Consider the following 22,548-nt stretch of genomic DNA (forward strand, 5'->3'; position numbering starts at 1 on the left):
TTCCCATGCTGGCTGGTGCCTATAGCAATTGTAGTCCAGACTGTCTGCCCCAAGAGGAGGGTCTAGTGCTCTGGTTGGCTGGCTGGCTGGCTGGAGGACAACACAAAAACACCATCCACTACATAATTTCATTTCAAATCCCATTTGTACCTTTCCTGAAGACCAGAGTAGTTGTGTATACAAGAAAAAGCAAACAATAGTTGATGAAACTTTGTAGCATCGGAGTGTTCACGCTGTATTTGTCAGCAAGGAATTGGCTTGTCACCGCCGTCCCACAGATGAACAAGGAGAGTACTTGACCCAGGGCAAGCGTTTTCACCATATGCCTGCAGATGTAAAAGAAGGACGTGGTTTAGTATCTCCTTTGAACCAAGAAACATGAACATTCATAACACATGCCAAAGATGAGGTCAGGAAATACTCCTACTATTTTCCTTTACTGGTAAAAAGAACTTGAATGGAAAAGGAGTACTAAGCCAAAGGTTGGAACTTGCCTTGCTGGCTCTGAAACCTGTTCTTCTGGCTCATGCTATTAACCAAGTTTCTTCTTTTAAACATAAGTCAGGATTTTTGAAGCCCACTTATTTGGAAACTTCCAGCTATAACCTAAAGTCACAATAGGTAAAGGTAAAGGTTTCCCCTGACATTAAGTCCAGTCATGTCTGACTCTGGGGGTTGGTGCTCATCTCCATTTCTAAGCCGAAGAGTCTATAGCCATCTCCAAGGTCATGTGGCTGGCATGACTGCATGGAGCACCGTCACAATACCAGTCATTAAAAAAATGTACTGGCATTATATATATATATATATATATATATATATGAATTCATCATCCACCTTTCTGTACTGCATGCAAAATATGTTGGCTTGGCCAAGTCCTTATTTTTGATTTAGTTGTTTCAACATGCATAAACAGATCTACATTGTATATAGCTACATTGATGCTCCTGTGGAAATAGTGACATAAAGCCATTAATGGAGGGTAATCAATCAATATCATTTTTTGTGTATTTAAGGTTTTAAAAGCCGCTTACTATAAATCATAAACCAAATTATTGTTATTGTGGTCACCAACAGCTTTCATTCCAGGCCTATGATCCCATAACACTATACCAATTAGATTTTCAAAGATGTCCAAAGCTGTTACTGCTTACTGCCTATTACAGGGGAAAGCAGCTGATTCCTAATCAATCTAAAACCCAGACATATGTTTTTCACCTTAAGAACAGACAAGTATAATGTCAGGTTTTTAACTTTGTTTGTGTTTCTAAATACATTACAACCCTTGGTTTTGCTTCTGATACGATAAATAAATAAATCAAAGATATCGTGTGAATATAGCAGTATTCTGAAATAGTTAATATGTCAGTATTAAATGCATTAGTATTTCACCCTGAGTATTAGTTTTTTGAGATTATATTACAGTTATTATATTAAACTTATAAAAGGCAATTACTGAGTTCTTCTTCTTGTAACTTTCTAGCACTTGTATAAAAAGGGAAGGAAGGGAGGAAAAAAGGAATGTGCCACAGTTCAATGCTATGGAATCGTGGGAATTATAGTTTTTCAAGATCTTTAGCCTTGTCTACGAATGACTGCTGGTGCCTCACCAAACTAGAATTAACATGGAAGTTAAAATGGTGTCAAACTGCACTAATTCTACAGTGTAGATGCACCCCAACTGGTTTTTATTTTAGTACAAACTTTCATGGATATATGAACTCACTTTTTCAGATGCAGTATAGAACGATATTAAAGCCTCAGGTTATAAAGCAAGTTGTGAGTGTACAGATTGAATGTAACATGATCCAAAAATATACAAATATTGAATTATTTATAGTGTTGTTGGCTGCTTTAGGTCTCTTTTTAGAAAGAAAAAGCGGGATATAAATAAATGGACTAATAGTGGTGATGATGATGATGTCTCCTGTCCTAAATGTTTAAAGGGCTGGGCAGTGTGATAGGAGTCCTTCAGATCTTTATAGTGGATCCAATTACATTCTATCCCACTTGCAGAAGTGCATAATTTTTCCTTATACAGTAGAGTCTCACTTATCCAAGCCTCACTTATCCAAGATTCTGGATTAACCAAGCCATTTTGTAGTCAATGTTTTCAATATATCATGATATTTTGGTGCTAAATTAGTAAATACAGTAATTACAACATAACATTACTGCATATTGAACTACTTTTTCTGTCAAGTTTGTTGTATAACATGATGTTTTGGTGCTTAATTTGTAAAATCATAACCTAATTTGATGTTTAATAGGCTTTTCCTTAATCCCTCCTTATTATCCAACATATTCGCTTATCCAAGCTTCTGCCGGCCTGTTTAGCTTGGATAACTGAGACTCTACTGTATCCACAAAAGCTCATACTAAAATAAAAACTAGTTAGTCTTAAAAGTGCTGTTGCATTCCTTTTTCTCCATGCACCTTACTCCTATATATGCTGCAAGAGACTAACATGACTGTTTCTTTGAACTATTCAAGCATGGACCAAGCAAAGTCTGTTGCCAAGGTCCCAAATTGCAATCTTCAGCCAAAAATCACTCCTTGAGGAGATCAGATGCCTTCTTCCAGTTCACACTTGTGTTGTTTTTGGTGAGTTTTGGGAAGGAGAGTGATAGGTTCACATTAGGGTCACCACAAGTCAGGAACAATTTGACGGCACATAACACGGCGACTGAAGAATTCTGGGACTTAAAATTCACAAAGGAATGTTACCAAGCTCTGCACACAATATTTTAATTTACCATAACCACAAGATGTCGATTTACTATAAACCTGAACTGAAACACTTTGCTGCCCGAACTTGTCAAAATGTCATAATGAATATATCTGGCTTGCAGGAAACAATCAATATCTATATTAATAGGTTCTAAAATGATGAGCGCTGTAGCAGCTATTAGTAAAAATGCAACAGCCCAGTGTATTCTTAAGGGCCGGTTTGGCATAAAGAGTACCCTGTTAAAAAATTGGGAGGTGGAAAAGACATTCTATCTTTTTACAAAGTTGTAGCATACTCGAATATTGACTTCACAAATCTGTTTTCCATGTGGAAGGGACAGCAAATGTACTTTCATAACAGGCATCTCCCTCTTTGCCAATTTCCCTAACTGTGCTACCGGGATGGCTATTGATTACCACTGTTCTTATCCATTATTTATCAGCCCATAAATAAAGGTGCAATTATCTTTCCTTTCCAGAATTTGGCTGCATCTCTCTGGCCCACTTTGCAAGGACAATTTAAGATTAATTGCTTTTGCCTCTTTCTTGGATGAGGTAATGTAAATGATGTCAAAGAGGGCAACTTGTGGTTTTGATTTATTTTGCTGACTATACACCACAAACAACTTGTTTACTTTGTCACTCTTTGTGTACACACCATAAACACGAAAAAGGGAGAAAGCCCTCACGGACCCCAGCCTACAATATCCGCATATCTTCTGACCTTACTCAAGGGCATCTACACACCTATCAAAATGGCTTTTTAAAGGATTAGGATTATCTCATCCATCTTTTAGTAAAAAAAAAAAAACATGTTAATACAGGTGCTTAGTACATCAAGGCTTTCAACCAGACAAGCAAATTCAGAGAACTCCTCAAGGGATGCTTTCCACTGTTGGCTGATCCAAAAGCAAATGCATGGGACCCAAAATCATCGCATGAATCATCTTAAGATTCTTAAGGCCAATAGAAGAGGTATTTCATCAAATGAGTACAAAATCTGAGAAACCACAAAATAATATTACCATGGGGTGCAACACCTGAAGAACTCTAAAAGTCCAGATTCAGCTCTAGAGCCTACAGGGGTTGCAGTGGCACAATGGGTTAAACCTTTGTGCTGCTGAACTGCTGACCTGAAGGTTGGCCATTCAAATCCATGAGACAGAGTGAGCTCCCATCTGTCGGCCCTAGCTCCTGCCAATGTAACAGTTCAAAAACATACAAATGTGAATAGATAAATAGGTACCATTTTGGCAGGAAAAGAGACGCTCCAAGCAATCTTGCTGACCACATGATCAGGAGGTGACAATGCAGGCTCCTCAGCTTGAAAATAGAGAAAAGCACCTCCCCAGAGCCAGAGATGAGCACCACCGCCAGAAGACGGAAATAAAAGGAGAAGCCTTGCCTTTGATTGTGTTTGTGTGTCTCATTGTGTGTGTGATTGCAAAGGCATTGAATGTTTGCCTATGTATGTAAATGCTGTAATCTGCTATTAGTCCCTGAGGGGAGAGGGGCAGAATATAAATAAACTGCATTATTATTATTATAGTTCTCCTAAAGTACGGCAGGAATTGGGTGATAGAACAATGAAATCATTTTGGGCAAAACTTCCCACCAAAGATCCCTGAACAAAGCTAACAGTTAGGGATTCCTCTTCTTTAGAAGAGGAAGGGGAGCAGGAAAGTGTTCATGAATCAGAGGGGCAGTTGGAATCTGAGGAGGAGATTTTCCAAGTACCCACTTTTCAGAAGAGGCGAAAGGAAACAGAGCAGAGACCTCGTTCAGCTAGAATAGCTGCCAGAAATGCAGCTGAGTAATTAGGAACTGCCCTAGCAGCTGTGAGGGGACTCAGGGGTATAAAGCAGAAGCAGGTGCAGCCAGCTCTTGCTGGTAACAAACTGACTCTTCGATCCCCTTGTGCCTGCTTCAAGACTGCATTTGGGAAACTGCTCCTAAGGATTTATTGCTGTTTCTTTGTTTGAAGTAAGACTGCTATTTGATTTGGGAATTTATCAGAGACTAAGAACTGTGCTTGCCCTAAGTAAGTAAGTAAGTAAAAGTTTATTTGTATACCACCCTCTCTCCCGAAAGGGACTCAGGGCGGTTTCCAATATAAGACTTCCTTGCTTCATTTTGCATTATTCCATTGAGTGTGGTACATTTACTTACCACAATGTTTTAAGACTGTTCCTGAAAAACAAAACAGGACACTAGCAGTCATGAGATAAGGGCCCTTTCTACAATGCCCTATAAAATCCAGATTATCTGTTTTGAAATGGATTGTATGGCAGTGTAGACTCAGATAATCCAGTTCCAAGCTGATAAACTGAATTATTGTGATGACTCATGGGCCATGTAGTCCTGTTCCTAGTACTGTTGTGACAGATGAAGAGGAAAACTTGGGTTTCCCACCGTTTCTGCCGGATTTGGAGCCCTTGCAGCTGCAGGATGTTTGCCCACAAGAAGTCAGCCAAACAAGCCTTGAGCAGAAATCTCCCCCATTTTCTCGCCGGCTTTATTATAATCAAGATAGAAGCACTCGGGAGGCGACTCGCCGGAGCGCCAGGATAGCTGCCAGACAATTAGATGATTAAGTCTGTTTCCCTTGGGAAAGTTTAAGGAGTCATGCATCTGGACACAGCATAGGTTTCGTTTCTTGTTCCCCAGAGAAAGTGTTCTTTGGCGGGAAAACAAGATCCTATATAGGTGTTTGGCCGCAAAGGAATCCTTGCGGAGTCAATTCGTCAGCTTCGGGAGTAGATTGTGTGTGGACTACGCTACTCCAGTTTCCAGGACCTTGCTCTCGTTCCAGCCCTGCTTTGTTCCCCGGACCTCGCCACAGATTTCGCCACGGACCCTGTTCTTGCTCCTCGCTTCTTGTTGCCTTGAATCAAGCCTTGTTTGCCAAGAATCTAGTTTGCTCCCCAGCCTTGCATTAAGCTCCATGGACTAAAGGACCTTGTCATTTCCCCTCACTTTGCTTGGCAAAGTGTGTGTTTCGGTTATTGGATTACAACTTTGGACCTTAATATCTCATATTGGACATTGTTTTCCTGGACTATATTTGACCTTTCCTGAAAGGTCTACTTCTGAACTATATTCTACACTTGTTTTTGTTAACTTTATATATTTCCTTAATAAAGATATTAGTTAGATTCTGGTCTCTGCGCATGGTTATTGGTGCTCTGCAGCCTGGGTCCTGACAATTATCTACTTCATAATCTGGATTACATGGCAGTGTAGAAGGGGCCAAAGACAGGTTGTATTATGGATTGGAACCTTTTGGATGTGTCTTCTTCACCTGTTGATCTATGGCAACCCCATGAACTTCATAGGGTTTTCTTAGGAAGGGAATAGAAGTTTTGCCAGTTTACTCTTCTGAAATATAGCCTACAGCACATGGAATTAATTGCTGATCTTCCATCCAAGTTCTAACCAGGATTGACCCTGCTTAACTTCCGAGATCAGACAGGATCTGGTGCTCTTAAGGTATTTAAACTCTTGACTATTTTGTTTAAAGAGAGGGAATAACGGGAAAGTTCTCACAACAAAACATGAAATTGAGTGATTTTCAAAGAATCCTAAGCATTGTTCCGATAGTCACATAGTACTTTCCAACAGTGATTGGTTGCCCCTATGTCTGGATGAGATTAATCAACTTTGGGTTTTAAAGGAGCTCTTTAAATAGCTTCAACAACCTGGATTCCTTCTTTAAACCTAGTCAAAATCTGAAATTGATTCAATGCCCCACTAATATGGGATCCACTTATGACCCTGCCTATTAGCACAATATTATCATTATCATTATGCGTGTTTATACCCCAATTTTTCTCTCCACAAAGGAAACTCAAAGTGGCTTTAAAGAGTAAAACACAAAGCGGTGCCAACTTAAATCTTCCAAAGATATTTTCTTAAGCATGTTGTGTGTTTAAAAGACCTTTGCCAGAGAAAGTGTTCAGTGTGATTTTAAGTGTCAGAATGTAATGAGTAACTCTCATCATTCAAAAAGCATTCTGCAGCATAGTTAGTCCCTACCTCTAACGCACAAAGTGCATATATTTAATTCTTGACTTCCAAAGTAGGGCGCAAATGTCTGACTGCAAGTGAATGGTTAACAAGCAGGTTACTGTGAATCCAAACAGAAGTCTGTAAATTAAGATGGCAAGTGGCTGCATATTCATGTAAGCAACACGGGACAGGACCACAAATGGAAAATCTACAAATGTGGATGCTTAACAGAAGTGAATCTGTATCCAAAAAATAATGTTCCTAAGCTCCAAGATAGTACTAAATAGTGGACTGGAATGCAATACATTTTAATTTGGAATCATCACCGTCATCATTTTTATTTATATTCCACTTTTCTCCCAGAACTGAGACCCAAAGCAGCTCACAACCTAAACTATACAATTTTAAAACCTTCAAAATATAAATATTAAAGTAGAATTAAATATTGGAGCCTCTGGTGGCTCAGTGTGTTAAAGCGCCAAGCTGCTGAACTTGCAGACCGAAAGGTCCCAGGTTCAAATCCAGTGAGCGGAGTGAGCGCCCGCTGTTAGCTCCAGCTTCTGCCAACCTTGCAGTTCGAAAACATGCAAATGTGAGTAGATCAATAGGTACCGCTCCAGCAGGAAGGTAACGGCATTCCATGCAGTCATGTCGGCCACTTGGAGGTGTCTATGGACAATGCCGGCTCTTCGGCTTAGAAATGGAGATGAGCACCAACCCCCAGAGTCGGTCACAACTAGACTTAATGTCAGAGTAAAACCTTTACCTTTACCTTAGAATTAAATATTACAGTTAGTAAAAAATGTAAAAATCATTAAAAACATTTCCTAACATGGTTTTTGTTCCTGGGTTATAAATGCCATTTCCTAATTGGTTCTCTCATAAAAACATGGAAAAGGTTTATTAAACTGCAAAATCTTTGGATTGCTGTGAGATTTCCGGGCTGTGTGGCCATGTTCCAGAAGCCTTCTCTCCTGACATTTCATCCACATCTATGACAGGCATCCTCAGGGGTTGTGAGGTCTGTTGGAAACTAGGTAAGTGGGGTTTATATATCTGTGGAAGGTCCAGGGAGGGAGAAAGAACTCCTGTCTGTTTGAAGCAAGTGTGAATGTTGCAATTGGCCAGCTTGATTAGTATTGAATGGCCTTGCTAAATATTAAATGTGAATCAAGCTGGCCAACTGCAGCAGTCACACTTGCCTCAAACAGACAAAAGCTCTTTCTCTCACCCAGAACATTCCACAGATATATAAACCTCATTTGCCTAATTTCAAACAGACCTAACAACCTCTGAGGATGCCTGCCATAGGTGTGGGAGAAACGTCAGGAGAGAATGCTTCTGGGACATAGCCATACAGCCTGGAAAACTCACAGCAACCCAGTGATTCCAGCCATGAAAGCCTTCAAAAATACATGGCAAAGTCTTTGTTTTTGCAGGACACTCTGCAGCTCATTTCGCTATAGATTTTCAGTGAACATCTCATATAACCTCGGCCAAGCCAACATAAGTTTGTGGCATCCACAAAAACGAAGTTTCTGGAGTATAAAAACTACTTGCAAAGTAAATACCACACATTTAAACAGGAAATAACACTTTCAAACCAGGAACAGAAAAAAATTCTAATTTTGTTACATAGTTTAAGAGTCCAAAGAAGATACATCCATCTGTGGTTGCTATTCTTCAGCCTTTAAATGCTACTTAACTCATTTAACAGGCCACAACCTTCAAAACTAGTGTGAACAAATCTGTAACATTGTCCTCCTTTAGAGAAACCACACTTGTGACACACTTCAAAGTGGTAGTATTGTGAGGGAAGGAGTTGTTCTTCTGCCAGACTATGGTCTGATAACTTTATAAGATTAGCAATGCAAGTTTCTTCAGGCAGAATGATATCAGTGAAGGAACTTGGCAGCCAGTTTGGAAGAAGAATTTCCTTCGCCATCAGTTTTGCAACTTAGGCGACAACAGAGACAGGACAATGATACTGCTCGTAATTCCCATCCAAAAATCTATGTAAGCACTTTTAGAGATTTCTTCTCGTTGTCTACACCAGCAACATAAGTCAGGAGTGGGGTGCATTATAATCCCTTCCCCAACCTCTTTGCAATTTGGATTGATTTTGCTTTTGACAGAAGGCATTAACTTATGCTTACTTACCCCTCCCTCTATTCTCCCCCAAATGTATCCTGCCATTAGATCAGAAGCCAATTAATTTCTCATCCAGATCCTCTCAATCTGCTCACAAAGGTTTATTTTTCAAAATCAGTTTTCTGATTCTTCACAAATGAATGATCCCCTGATCAGTGAAAATGCCAAATGTTTACTCCTGCTGATCCGCCTCATAAATCCATCTTCTCCATATCGCCCAGACCATTAAATTTGTCCATCCTCCCTCATATAAATTTCCCATCCAAATAATCCCAAATCAATTTTCATGCAATTAAACCTCACTCAGACACTGTCCTCCCTCCACTGTCCTTCCAAAGGGAAGAAAATACCTGGTTTAATCTTGAATTCTCATATAGAATAGTCTCCTGGGCAAAAGCAACCCAGTTCCTAGATGAAATATGCATTCATTCATTCTAAGTGTGTCTTTATTCAGGTGCAGAACAAAAATTGACCCCTCCCCCCTAATCACAACCAGCCTGGTGTTCCATATAGGAAATAATAAAGAATGCCTGAAGCATGGACACAATGTTTTCTATAGGCCCTTGCTAGATCTGAAGATATATATATATGAAATGCCTCAACCATGTGCAGAGTTCTTTCCCCTGCCCTCCCACACCTCATTCAATCTATATGGGCCTTTCTCCAAGCACTGAACTATAAATAATGCACTGAGCGAGCACAGAGTGCCCCCCTAGAATCATAGAATAGAATAATAGAATCATAGAGTTGGAAGAGAACTCATGGGCCATCCAATCTACCTCCCTGCCAAGAAGCAGGAAAACCCTGCTTAATCACAACCAGCCTGCTGTAACCTAAACAGCATTTTACCTGAACCTTGGGAAGAAATTCCTGACTGTGAGAGCTATTCAACAGTGGAACTCTCTGCCTCAGAGTGCGGTGGATGTTTCTTTCTTGGAGGCTTATTAAACAGAGGCTGGATGGCCATCTGTCAGGGGTGCTTTGATTGTGCTTTTCCTGCATGGTAGGGGATTGGATCAGATAGCCCATGTGGTCTCTTCCAACTCTATGATTCTATGTGCAACCTGCTTAACCATTCACCTCAGATTCCACCTGAACATTAAGAAGAACTTCCACATTTTGAGCGCTGTTCAGCAGTGGAACTTTCTGCCTCATAGTGTGGTGAATGCTTCTTCCCTGGAGGCTTTTAAAACAGAGGCTGGGTGGCCATCTATCTGGGGTGCTTTGAATGCAATTTTCCTGCTTCTTGGCATGGGTTGGACTGAATGGCTCACGAGGTCTCTTCCCATCATAATTCTATGGCCCCTTCCACACAGCTGAATAAAATACCACATTTTCTGCTTTAAACAGGGATATATGGCAGTGTGGACTCAGATACCCCAGTTCAAATATTGTGGGTTATTTTGCCTTGAGATTCTGGGTTATAAGAAGCCCTGGTGGTGCAGTGGGTCACACCGCTGAGCTGCTGAACTTGCAGACTGAAAAGTTGGCAGTTCAAATCTGGGGAGCGGAGTGAGCTCCCACTATTAGCCCCAGTTTCTGCCAACCTAGCAGTTTGAAAATATGCAAGTGTGAGTAGATCAATAGGTACTGCTCCGGCGCAAAGGTAACAGCGTTCCACGCAGTTATGCCAGCCACATGGCCCTGGATTTGTCTACAGACAATGCCAGCTCTTCGACTTAGAAATTGAGATGAGCACCAACACCCAGAATCAGACATGACTAGACCTAATGTCAGGGGTTAACCATTACCTTTACTATTCTGGGTTATATGGCTGTGTGAAAGGGCCCTATGATTCACTTGTTGTGAAGTTTCTGGGATTGTCTTGGGACATTGGGCAGTGCAGATCCAACCTTAAAGGAATGTCCAAATAATGCAAGTAACAGGGTTGTTGTATATTTTCCAGGCTGTATGGCCATGTTTCAGAAGTATACTCTCCTGACGCCCACATCTATGGCAGGCATCCTCAGAGGTTGTGAGGTATGGAGAAACTCAGCAAGGAAACTCTGAGGATGCCTGCCATAGATGTGGGCGAAACGTCAAGAGAGAATACTTCTGGAACATGGCCATACAGCCTGGAAAACATACAACAACCCTGTGATCCAAGCCATGAAAGCCTTCGACAACACAATGCACGTAACATTCAGCAGAGAGCACTTCAGACCACTTAAGATGTATTAATGCAGTTTGACACCACATTAACCGCCAGGGCTCAAAGCTATGGCATCCTGGGCATTGTAATTTTGCAAGGTATCCTTCTTTGCGAAAGAGTGCCGGTGCTTCACTTAACTGCAGCTCTAAGGATTGCAAAACATTGAATCGCATTAATTCTACAGTGTAGACCAGGCATGGGCAAACTCGGGCCCTCCAGGGGTTTTGGACTCCAACTCCAAAACCCCTGGAGGGCCAAAGTTTGCCCATGCCTGGTGTAGACGCACCCTGACTTCTCTGCCGAAGCGGATGCCATCACTTCCTCTGGAAACTTTTCTTTGGCTCTGCGCCGTTCAGAAAGAAAAACACGTGCGTTATGGAAGATATCGGATCTAGGGAATCATGAGAGTTGCAGCGATTCATAATGTCTTCCCACATATAAGCAGCAGGCAAGGGCCAAGTTGGGCCCTCCAGGTGTTTTGGACTCCAACTCCCACCATTCCTAACAGCCGGTAGGCTGTTAGGAATGGTGGGAGTTGGAGTCCAAAACACCTGGAGGGCCCGAGTTGGCCCATGCCTGCCTTGCCGCCTCTCCTTCTCCTTCCCTTCCACGTGGAAAGCAACTCCTCGCCCTTTGTACTCCTCCGACTCACCAAGTGCAGAGCTTCGCCTTGAGCCGGAGCAAAAGGCGGCACCGGGATGGCGAAGGGGAAACCGCAGTATTAGCCTCCTCCGGTGTGGTGGCTATTCTTGTTGTTGTTGTTGCGGCGGGGTTGCTGTTCTCCGCGTCGGAGCCTAAGCCTTCCTCCATGGCCAAGCAGGCGCGCACACAGCCTGGGATGAAACGCCGAGACAGACAGCGAGGGAGGAAGAAAGGAAGAGGAGAGGGAAGGAGGAGCCTTGGATGATGATGCGGCTCCTTCGCTCCTCCTCACTGAAGATTGCTCTTGGCAAACCAGAAGGTGCCTCCATGCACTTGGTAGTGCCAGGTGTCTAAATAACACCAGTGCGGAGCTTCCAGAGAAACGTATTAATTTGTGTTCAAAACATTCCTCTACTTAGGTGGCCATCTGATTGTGCTTTCCTGCACGAGTTAGACTGAATGGCCCTTGGGGACTTTTCCAACGCTTGAATTGTGCATTTCCCGGGCTGTATGGCCATGTTCCAGAAGCATTATTTATTTAGTTACTAGCTTGGGGACCCGGCGGTACCCAGGTCTTTTGTGAAACCTGTGTGGCAAGTTTGGTCCAGATCCGAAGTCGGTTGGGTTCAGTGCTGTCTGTATAAGGGTGAACTTCAACTCCCAGAGGTAAAGGATAATCAGCCCGAAACCCTGTCTATATGCTGAGTTGGGCATGATGAGGCAGTGTGCCAAGTTTGGTCCAGATCCGTAGTTGGCTGGGTTCAGTGCTGTCTGTATAAGGGTGAACTACAACTCTAAGAGGAAGAAGTGAGTGAAGCTACTTGGTCCATCCTCCCCCAATCTACCCCCTGACGGAAAGGGGTTCATGGGGGTTCTGTGGGCCAAATTTGGTCCAGTTCGGTCACTGCTGGGCGTTGCAGTGGCCTGTGGGAGTCGTAGCGATGGAAAGTACTACAAATCCCATCACCAATGGGCCATCGTCCCGTCAACGGCAGCAGGCCGTAAAGTGCGTCATGGGGGTTAAGCGTGCCAAGTTTGCTCCATGTCAGTGATTCCTGGCAGTCACAGTGGCCTGTGAAAGTGGCGGCCAATCAGAAAGCTGCCACATATACATATATATATATAAATAAAATTTACAGTACAGTAGAGTCCCACTTATCCAAGCTAAACAGGCCGGCAGAAAGCTTGGATAAGCGAATATCTTGGATAATAAGGAGGGATTAAGGAAAAGCCTATTAAACATCAAATTAGGTTATGATTTCACAAATTAAGCACCAAAACATCATGTTATACAACAGATTTGACAGAAAAAAATAGTTCAATATGCAGTAATGCTATGTAGTAATTACTGTATTTACGAATTTAGCACCAAAATATCATGATGTATTGAAAACATTGACTACAAAAATGGCTTGGATAATCCAGAGGCTTGGTTAAGCAAGGCTTGGATAAGTGAGACTCTACTGTATTTATATTCTGCCCTTCTCACCCCGAAGGGAACTCAGGGCGGATCATCATGTACACATACAAGGCAGACATTCCATGCCCTATGAACTTAGAGGCAGAGACAGATACACAGAGGCAATTTAACCTTCTCCAGCTTCCAGCTTCCTGGGAGGATGCTCGATTCCAGCCACAGATGGAGCAGCTGCTTCATCATCCACTGTGACACCAACTTCCTCATTCCAAACACTGCTGGACGATTTTTATGGTGTCGTAATATGAACATAGAGACAGAGACACAGAGAGCTCCATCTGCTTTTCAGAACCACTCAAGGAGCAGCCAGGTTTGTGTGGCCCAGTTTGAACTGGTGAGGTCAGGGATTCAGAGTGGGACACTTTGCATGCAAAGCGAGAGCTGTCCCTTCCTGACAATCGTCACCAGAGATTTGAGCCAGAGTAAACTCATGAATTAAACCACCCTGATTTGCTAGGGCTACTTACTGGCTTTATTTTTAAAGAGCTGCCTCTGATTTCCTTTCTAATGGAATTAGTCACTGTGGAATTTATTCCCAAACTGGCTACAATGTGAGAAAACTACCAAGTAAATAAAAAGAATACAACCCCACACCCACACCGGTATCTACAGTTTCATTTATCCACATCTGACAAAATGTGCCCTCTCTTGGCATTTTCTTGGCCCTCCAGCTTGGTTCTATCACATTTGTGAGCCAGAAGTCCTTCATTTCATTAGGATTTGCTATTATCTATATTTTCGTATATGCATAGGTCTGTAAAGAGGTTTGTAATGATTTCTGTGAGACTTAAATTCAAACCTTGGCATTTGCAGCTAGAAAGGATCAAGGAACAAGTACAATACAACTTCTGTATCTGTTGAATTGATACTCACAATCCATACCTTTTCAGACATTTACCCTTGTCTGAAAAATATGTTCTCGCCATGTTCCCTTAGATCTTCCAGTGCAATTCTATGGTATGTTTCCTCTGAAAGTTGACTATAGAGTCATGTTCTAGAGATGCTTTGAGATTCTTTCTAGGCCCACCAGTGTGATTCCATGGAATACTTAGCCCAAAAGTCATTTGTTTCAATAGGGTTCACCATCATCCACCATTTTGCCTTTCTGCAGTAAGTCCAGCAACGTATCCTCTGCCACTATGGGGATTGGCTACTACTTTGGGTACCTTCCAATCATTTTCCAGGGCTTTAGGGGTTCTGTTTTAGCAGAAGTATTTGGCCAAATCTTTTCTTTCTCCGTTTTCTTCCCAATGCATAAATTTGGCTGAAAGAATTAGGGTGCTGGAGCCTTTGAGATCACAAAATCCACACTGTTACCTGGGGTGAATGATTCCCACCCCTGCTTGCAAGGAAGGATGACAAATGTAAGGCCCTCTAGATTAGGTATGGGCAAACTTCAGCCCTCCAAGCATTTTGGACTTCAACTCCCACAATCTCTAACAGCCAACCAGCTGTAAAGGAATTGTGGGAATTGAAGTCCAAAACACCAGGAGGGCCAAAGTTTGCCCATGCTTGCTGTAGATGATAATTTACTGCAATGCCCATCATCCCTAGCCAAAGAAGCTATTTTTAAGGAGGGCTGTGAGCTGAGGTCCAACAACATTTAGAGGGCCTCATGTTGCCCATGTTTGATCTAGAGAGCTGCGACCAATCCAAGCAGACAATTAGTTAGAGGATGTAATGGTTTGACCATAGTACAAGGGTTGAATGAAAAGTAATGCCTCCACCTTCGGAAATCCTCAACAGATGGCAGTATTGGTATGCGGCAGGTACTGGCTTTTTCAGTAGACTCTCCTCTACAGTTCCACTTGGCGGGAAGCCTTAGCATTGAACAGTTGTGTTGTTAAAGTGCAAAGTATGGAACCCTGCGCAGACAGTCGGTCAATGCGACTTAAGCAACATGCAGTCATTGAATTCTTGACAGCAGGTGTCACCCCAAAGGAGATTCATCAAAGAATGCAAGCTGTTTATGGTGATTGTGTTGATGTGAATACTGTGCATTGCTGGGCGAGTAAGTTTAAAGATGTTGAGATGGGAACATCTGACTTGCATGACAAACAAAGGGTTGGACGTCCTGTGACAGCAACCACCAAGTTTCACAAGCCAAAGGTTGACAGATTGATTCAGGACAATCGTCGTATCACTCAGAGAGAAATTTCAAGCATCATCGACATTTCACAAGAACGTATGGGTCACATTACTGCTTTGCTTGGCTATAGGAAGATCTGTGCACGATGGGTACTGTGAAATGCTGGTTGCGGAAACAGAGTGTCGACTTCTTCCATGATGGATTCAGAAAACTTGTTCATCGTTGGCAGAAATGCATCCCATTGTCTGGTGATTATGTGGAAAAGTGAATTGTGGTAGTTAAAGAGTACATTCTAAGGATTATTTCTGTGTTTGATTTATTAAAATATTCCCACCCAATCCCAAGTAACGAAGGCGGAGACATTACTTTTCATTCAACTCTCGTAGTTATACATGTTCCAGTAATGACCATTAATTTTATTTACAGATAGAGTACTGCCATGCAGGCAGTAGGAACCATACAGAAGAGAGAAATTCTTGCCTCCAGTTATCTTCAAAGGGTGCTGAATTTTGCAGAAATACTATGTTTGTAAAGAAATATATATTGCAAGGTGAGGACCAGCTGGTAGGAATTGTGGGAGTTGAAGTCCAAAACACCTGGAGGGCCAGAGTTTGCCCATGTCTGGTATAGCAGAAATCACCACATTTTTTGAAATTCTTGGTTTAAAATATGTAGCTATTGTTACTGTCTCTGAGATCAGAAGTGAGAACTGTCCATAGCAACTAACTGAGGAATCCAAGATTTGTATGAACCTGAGATGTTGCAGCAGGGAGTTCGATTCCACCCCACTCCAAAAATAAAACACCTAAAGGATCGCACTAAACAAGGCAGTTCCCACACAGCAACATTTTGTTGCTGATCTCACTTGGCATGCATTCATACAAGCAACTCCAGGTTTCAGAGTGTGTCTCTGATTTCAGTTCAGTAATCGGAGAAACCATGCTGCTCTAAAGAAAAGGCTATGTGTATTTCTTTGACAAAAGATCGTGTTGCTTTCGTGTTCACCCATAACGAGATACAACTACATGGAGTGAATACGTGAAGGTCTCACCCTCCCCAACCCTCTTTCCTCGAACATTTAAATGCAGTGTACAGCATGTACTTTCTAACTTTGTTTTGTCTGGTTCTAGAGATCTGGCCATGAATTTTTATCCAACATAATGTTTGATTGGTATAGAAATGTATCGCAGGGGTCATTTTAATTAGCGTTTGCCACTCTGTGTTAAATATTGCTTGAAGAAATAGCAGCTTAGAAGAACTTGCATTTAGCCTGGGAACAAAGCCAAAACACATTTCTATTCCCTACCGCTGTACACCCTACTCCACCAAGCCAGCTATTACTGGAATGAGCAGTAACCTTGAAATCTTTAATGTGCACAATGTATTTTCAGCAAAATCTCATTTGAGTTGTACTGAGAAGTTTCGTCCATCATTCCAGCTGCCTGTTCTTAGTGGAAGCAATGATATGGTAGCCACCAGCCAATCCCTCTGCAAGGCCAGAAATACAGCTTAAAGGTGTAATGTTAGAAAATATTAACCATTTCCGCTACCTTGGCATCCACCTCTCCATAAAAGTCAACATCAACACGGAAATACAACACCGCCTGAGCTCTGCGAGTGCAGCATTTTTCCAAATGAAGAAGAGAGTGTCTGAGGATCAGGACATCCGTAGAGACACCAAGGTGCTTGTTTATAAAGCTATTGTCTGCCCAACCCTGCTATAAGCCTGCGTAACGTGGACGGTCTACAGACGTCACACTCAACTCCTGGAACAATTCCATCAGCGTTGCCTCCAAAAAATCCTGCAAATCTCTTGGAAGTCAGGCAGACAGATATCAGTGTGCTGGAAGAAGCAAAGATCACCAGCACTGAAGCAATGCTTCTACACCATCAACTCCACTGGACTGGCCACGTTGTCCAAATGCCCAATCACCGTCTCCCAAAGCAGTTACTATGCTCCCAACTCAAGAACAGAAAGCGGAATGTTGGTGGACTGGAAAAGAGATTAAAAGATGGGCTTAAAGCTAACCTTAAAAACTGTGGTATACAGACTGAGAACTGGGAAGCCCTGGCCCTAGACCACTCTAGCTGGAGATCAACTGTGACCAGCAGTGCTGTGGAATTTGAAGTGGCACAAATGGAGGGCAATAGGGAGAAACGTACCAAGAGGAACCCTGACTGGGACTGCCTTCCACCTGAAAACCGATGTCCTCACTGTAGCAGAACATGCAGTTCAAGAATAGGTCTCCACAGACACCTATGTATCCATCACCAAGACACTACGCTTGGAAGGCCATCATACTCAGACAATGAGGAAACGTCTAAGTGAAATGTGATAACTCTTGGCTAGTTCGCATGTGTAAAGAACTCAGGCAGGGGGGAATCTTTTGAAATCCCACCGCTGCCACCAATTGTAACAATCTATGACTGGCTGAGGTTCTTTCAGGCAGTTTGTGGAGATGTGGAGATGGAGGTTGTTTTTAATTATATATTATATTATTATTGTTATCCACTGCCATCAGTTATTAAAGACATCTTGTTTAAACGCTGCCACCAGATGTTAAAGGGATTATCAACTCTTGCCACCACTATTGAAAGATTTAGCCACTGGCTACTTAGAGAGGAGACTTTTTAAATTTTGGTTTTCTTTCTTCTTCTTGTTTATTCTTAATGTGTGTATATATGACAGAGACTGAGATGTTTGAAGGAAAAGAACAATAACACATTTATTCAGGCACAGCTTAATGGTTACAATAACTTTTCTTCTTGTTTGAGGCACGTTACTGAACAGTTGCAAAACTATATTGAGGTGTTCCAAACTTCTTAAAACGTCAGTTCTTTCTCCACTAACAGACTACCTTAAAATAAGCCACCAAACCTATTTTAAACTGACTCAAATAAGCTCTTGAGCCTCCCTGATCCCCTCAAATGAGAATCAGACTTCCCTGTACCTTATCAGGGCACAGACTACCTAAAATAAGTCACCAAACTTATTTTAGAATTGACTCAAAATCCCACATTTGAGCCACCCTGATCCTCCAACTGAGAATCAGACTTCCCTGTGGTTAGCTGACTACAGACACTGATTGACTGACTGAGTTTCCCTCCAAATTCTGCTCTCTCTTCAACTAACCCAGTTGGCTCCGCCCCCTTCTCCATGGCAACCAACTCATGGCGCAGAGTAACTGAAATATTAACCCTTTTTAAAACACAGTTAAACATGGCATCTGTAAATTAAAATTCATACTTCTTTACGGCATGTGGAAAAGACAAACAACTTTATTGGTTGGTCATTTTAGCATAAATCCAACTGAGAGTCCAAACTGGAGTTAATCCATTAAATCGATGAGATCTACTTAAGTATTGATCTGCAATTCATCTGTTGGTTCAACAAGTCAACTGTGATGGTTATCGGAAATTTGTTTAGTCTTTCTAGACTGCATTTCAAAAAAATGTTTAAAACAACTTAAGATGAAAATACAACAGGAATATTCCAACATCACAAAATAGCGAATGGATTAAAGGTCTATCTATAATGTAGAATTTAACTGCTGCGGCTAAATGCTACGGAATCATGAGAATATATTTTCACAAAGCCTTTAACCTCCTCTGCCAAATAGTGCTGGTGGCCCACCAAACTACAACTCCCACAATTCCAGAACATTGAGCCATGGCAGTTAAAGCAGTGTCAAACTGCATTCATTAGATGGCTGTATAATTTGTCTTACAAGAAATATGAAGTGTTCTAAGAAACTATTCAATTGTATTTTTATTTGAATTTTGTGAATTTTATTATTGCTAGCTGCCATAGTTCTTTTGGGCAGAGTGGCAAAAACAGCTAATGTTAGTGGCATGTGAGCAATAAAGAAATGAAGGAAAAATAAACTCTTGATGCCTTTTTCTGTTACTAACAATCAATAAACAAATATCTATCTCTGAACTGTCCCTATTTCTTCACACCAGATCTCTCCTGGCATGAACCTGTTGGTACATATGGGGAAAAGGTACCCTGGTGCCAAGATGTTATAATTTTAAAAATTTATGACCAGAGCAGAGCTTTGAAAAGTAAATTTTGGAGGCGAAATACTTCTACCACAGCTGGCATAGTCAAAATATTTACAAAAAAAGTTATGAAAAAAGTATTTTTATGTCTAAAATCGCTGTTCCTCAAGTTCTATCAGAAATGCACTGTAAATGCAATTCCTTAAAATATCTGTATAATAGAGTCCTGTGTCTGCAAGGGATATGTTTTAAAACTTTGCAAGCACAGGCAAAACTACTGATAATACCAAACCCTATTGAAATGAAGGACTTCTGGCCCAAAAAGAACATAGTGTCACACTGGAGGACCAAGAAAATGCCTAGAGAGGACAGATTTCATTAGATGGTGATAAATCAAACTGTGGATACCATTCCTGCAGATATGGGGGGTCATGATGTGTGTTATTTTTAAATACATTTATGTTTTAACTATGTTCTTTTTATTGGTGGTGATGATGGTGATGATGGTGATGATGAAATGTGCCTTTCAAAAACTTCCAACTTGTAGTAGCCTTATGGTGAATCTATCACAGAGGGGTTTGTGCAAGTTTGCTATTGCCTCTTTCTGAGGCCAAGATGGATTTCCATGACATTCAAACTACTATACCATGCTTTTACATTTGTATTAATTTACATGTGCCTGTGAGTTTGAAAACTGAAGTACATTTAGCTAACTTACCTATCAAGCACATAGATTTGCAACTCAGATAGTGTGAATCCAGGGAAGAGTAGGGAAACATTTATAGGAGTCCTGCTCCCCTTGTTGTGGGACAGAAGCTCACACTGACTTGTGTGGACAGATCTCTCTCTCCATTGTTCCTCTCTCTCTCTCTCTCTCTCTCTCTCTCTCTCTCTCTCTCTCTCTCTCTCTCTCTCTCCTATGATTCATTTGGTTTCATTCAGATCCAAGAGCACAATCTGTCCAATTGTGACAACCACCTGTCTGCTGGAAGGCAGTCTTAGACTAAACAAGAACCTAAAGGTTATTCCTCCAGATCAGGAAAAGTCAAACACTGTCTCAAGTCTCAGATAAAGATGGAACGATTGACATTGCAAGATAAGCGCTTAAATGTTTAAGGAACATAGGCAAACAGGCAGATTGTATAACCGCACATAAAAATAATGTGCAGTTGATGAAATCTTGCAGATATTAATTGTGACCACTAGAGGACATTTGTTAACAACATCCAATTCAAATGCAACTATCGGGTTTTTTTGCTGTGAGTTTTCCAGGCTGCATGGCCATTTTCCAGATGCATTCTCTCCTGACATTTCACCCACATCTATGGCAGGCATCCTCAGAAGTTGTGAGGTTTGGGTTTTTTGTCCCGCATGCTTTAATTTTTAAAGCATCTATCTTTGGTAAACCATTTTAAATCTATCTTTGGTAAACCACTTAAAAACAGTGTTAGCAAAACAACATTGAACAGTTCCATCATAAATGACATTGTGAGGTATGTAAATCCACTGGGATTTACTATTTCCAGGACCCCCATGGATACCAACACCTGTGGATACTCAAGTCCTATTGCATATTTATATACAAGGAAAAAAATCAAGCTTTGCTTTTAGGATTTGGTTTTTTTTTAAAATTCAAGCCATAGATGGCGGAATCTGTGGATGCAGAATCCATGATATAAAGGACCAACTTTTTATTTTGTTCTTAATTCAGTCAGTCAGCTTCTATCATATCTTTTCTAGATATATTAGCTAGACTACAGTCCCATCAGTTCTGGCCATGAAGGCCAGTGGAAGTGCCAGTTTGGGGCAGGTTTTTTTAATACAACAGGATATTGGGTCCTATTTTTAAAAAGAAATTAGCATCATGTTAATTGATCCCTTCAAATTGTTAAAAGATCTTTCAGGCCATGTGAGGTAAATATTTATTAAAACAGGCATGAAGGTAGGAAATCTAGCTTCAGGACAATAAAACACAATAGTTTTGGAGGGGATGGAGCTCAGTTCAGGAAAAAAAATGAAGGAAATCTGTAAGATTAAATATTGTTAGAAAGCTGAGATATGTTTACAACTCTATATTGTCTAGCCTGCCCATTCATTTAGCTTTCTAGAAGTGTCATCTGTTTAAAATTGGAATTTTAGCACAGTGGTATACAATGGCTGATGGAAACAGTCCTTGCCAGTTGGCAAAAACAAAAACAAAAAAAAAAACAGAACTTGGAGAAGTTACTTTTGGATTACATTTCACAGAATCCAGCCTGGCCCTTTAGAGAACCCAGGGACATTATTTAAAATAGAAATTGAGAGCTTTCCTTCAGGAATAATTAACCTACAATCTGGAAGGTAAATCTGTGTTTCATCAGCCAAGATGGTCTTTATTTCATCGTACTGGCAAATGGTGGTTAAATCGTGACTTGTTTTCTTAACTTTCTGGCAGTTGTCAAGCTGTTTTGTTGCTTCTGCATTCGGGTATCCCTGTGTTTCTAGCCAGTGCTGAAATGGACAGCTCCACTATTTGCAACCTCTGTATTTATTACTGGTGGTCCTTGAGGCAATGCTTCTTCTAAAATGGGAGAAGCGAGAAGATTAATACTATCCCATTTCCAGACCTGGGGGCAGGGAAGAGGACAATTAACTCTTCATTGGGTGGACAAGTCTACATAGGGACCACCAAATGCAGAATTGCCCAAACATGAATCAAGGAACATGAAAGGCACTGCAGATTAACCCAACCAGAGAAGTCAGCCAAAGCAGAGCACTTGATGAACCAACCTGGACACAGCATATTATTGGAGAACACAGAAATGCTGGAAGGCTCTAACAACCACCATGTCAGACTACATAGAGAAGCCACTGAAATCAACAAGCATGTGGACAATTTCAACAGAAAGGAGGAAATCATGAAAACGAACAAAATCTGGCTACCAATACTTTAAAAAAGTCTAAAATCAGTACAATAAATATAGAATAACACTCTGAAAACACACACACACACACACAAAAGCAATCTTGAGATTTCCCAGGGCTGCGACTTCTCCAAACCTACTTGGCACCAGCAAAGAGGCAGGAAGGAGGGAGCTGCAGAGCCAGAACCTGGGAGAGGGACACCTTCTGACAGCCTGGGCGCGAAATGTGAGGATTCTGGGAGTTGTGGTCCCACGGACAAAGGGTGGGAGAGAGGAGGGAGATGCGTGGGCGGCTCATCGGGTTGGTCCAAGAAGGAGCCGCAGATAGGCGAGGGAGAGAGCCCGCCTTCCTCCCCTCCTAAGGCAGGCAGAGGGAGAGCTGCCCACCCCTTCC

The 22,548-nt window shown here is 41.6% G+C and overlaps 1 protein-coding gene across 2 annotated transcripts in view; it reads right to left on the reverse strand.

The window, feature by feature from the left end:
- slc35f2 (solute carrier family 35 member F2) overlaps positions 1–22,452 on the reverse strand; it is a 41,815-nt gene extending 19,363 nt beyond the window's left edge. Inside the window, exons 1-2 of one of the 2 annotated variants that reach the window (XM_062974603.1) lie at positions 22,295–22,452; positions 151–326 (exon numbers count right to left, since the gene is read on the reverse strand). In XM_062974603.1, coding sequence (XP_062830673.1) covers positions 151–326; positions 22,295–22,452 — 334 coding nt within the window. Of the gene's footprint in view, positions 1–150; positions 327–11,693; positions 12,180–22,294 lie in introns of those variants that run through there. The other variant, XM_008122206.3, reaches the window with a different exon arrangement.
- Positions 22,453–22,548: the final 96 nt, after the last annotated feature.

The sequence above is a fragment of the Anolis carolinensis genome, chromosome 3 (genome assembly GCF_035594765.1).
Source record: "Anolis carolinensis isolate JA03-04 chromosome 3, rAnoCar3.1.pri, whole genome shotgun sequence".
NCBI classification, from domain to species: domain Eukaryota; kingdom Metazoa; phylum Chordata; class Lepidosauria; order Squamata; family Dactyloidae; genus Anolis; species Anolis carolinensis.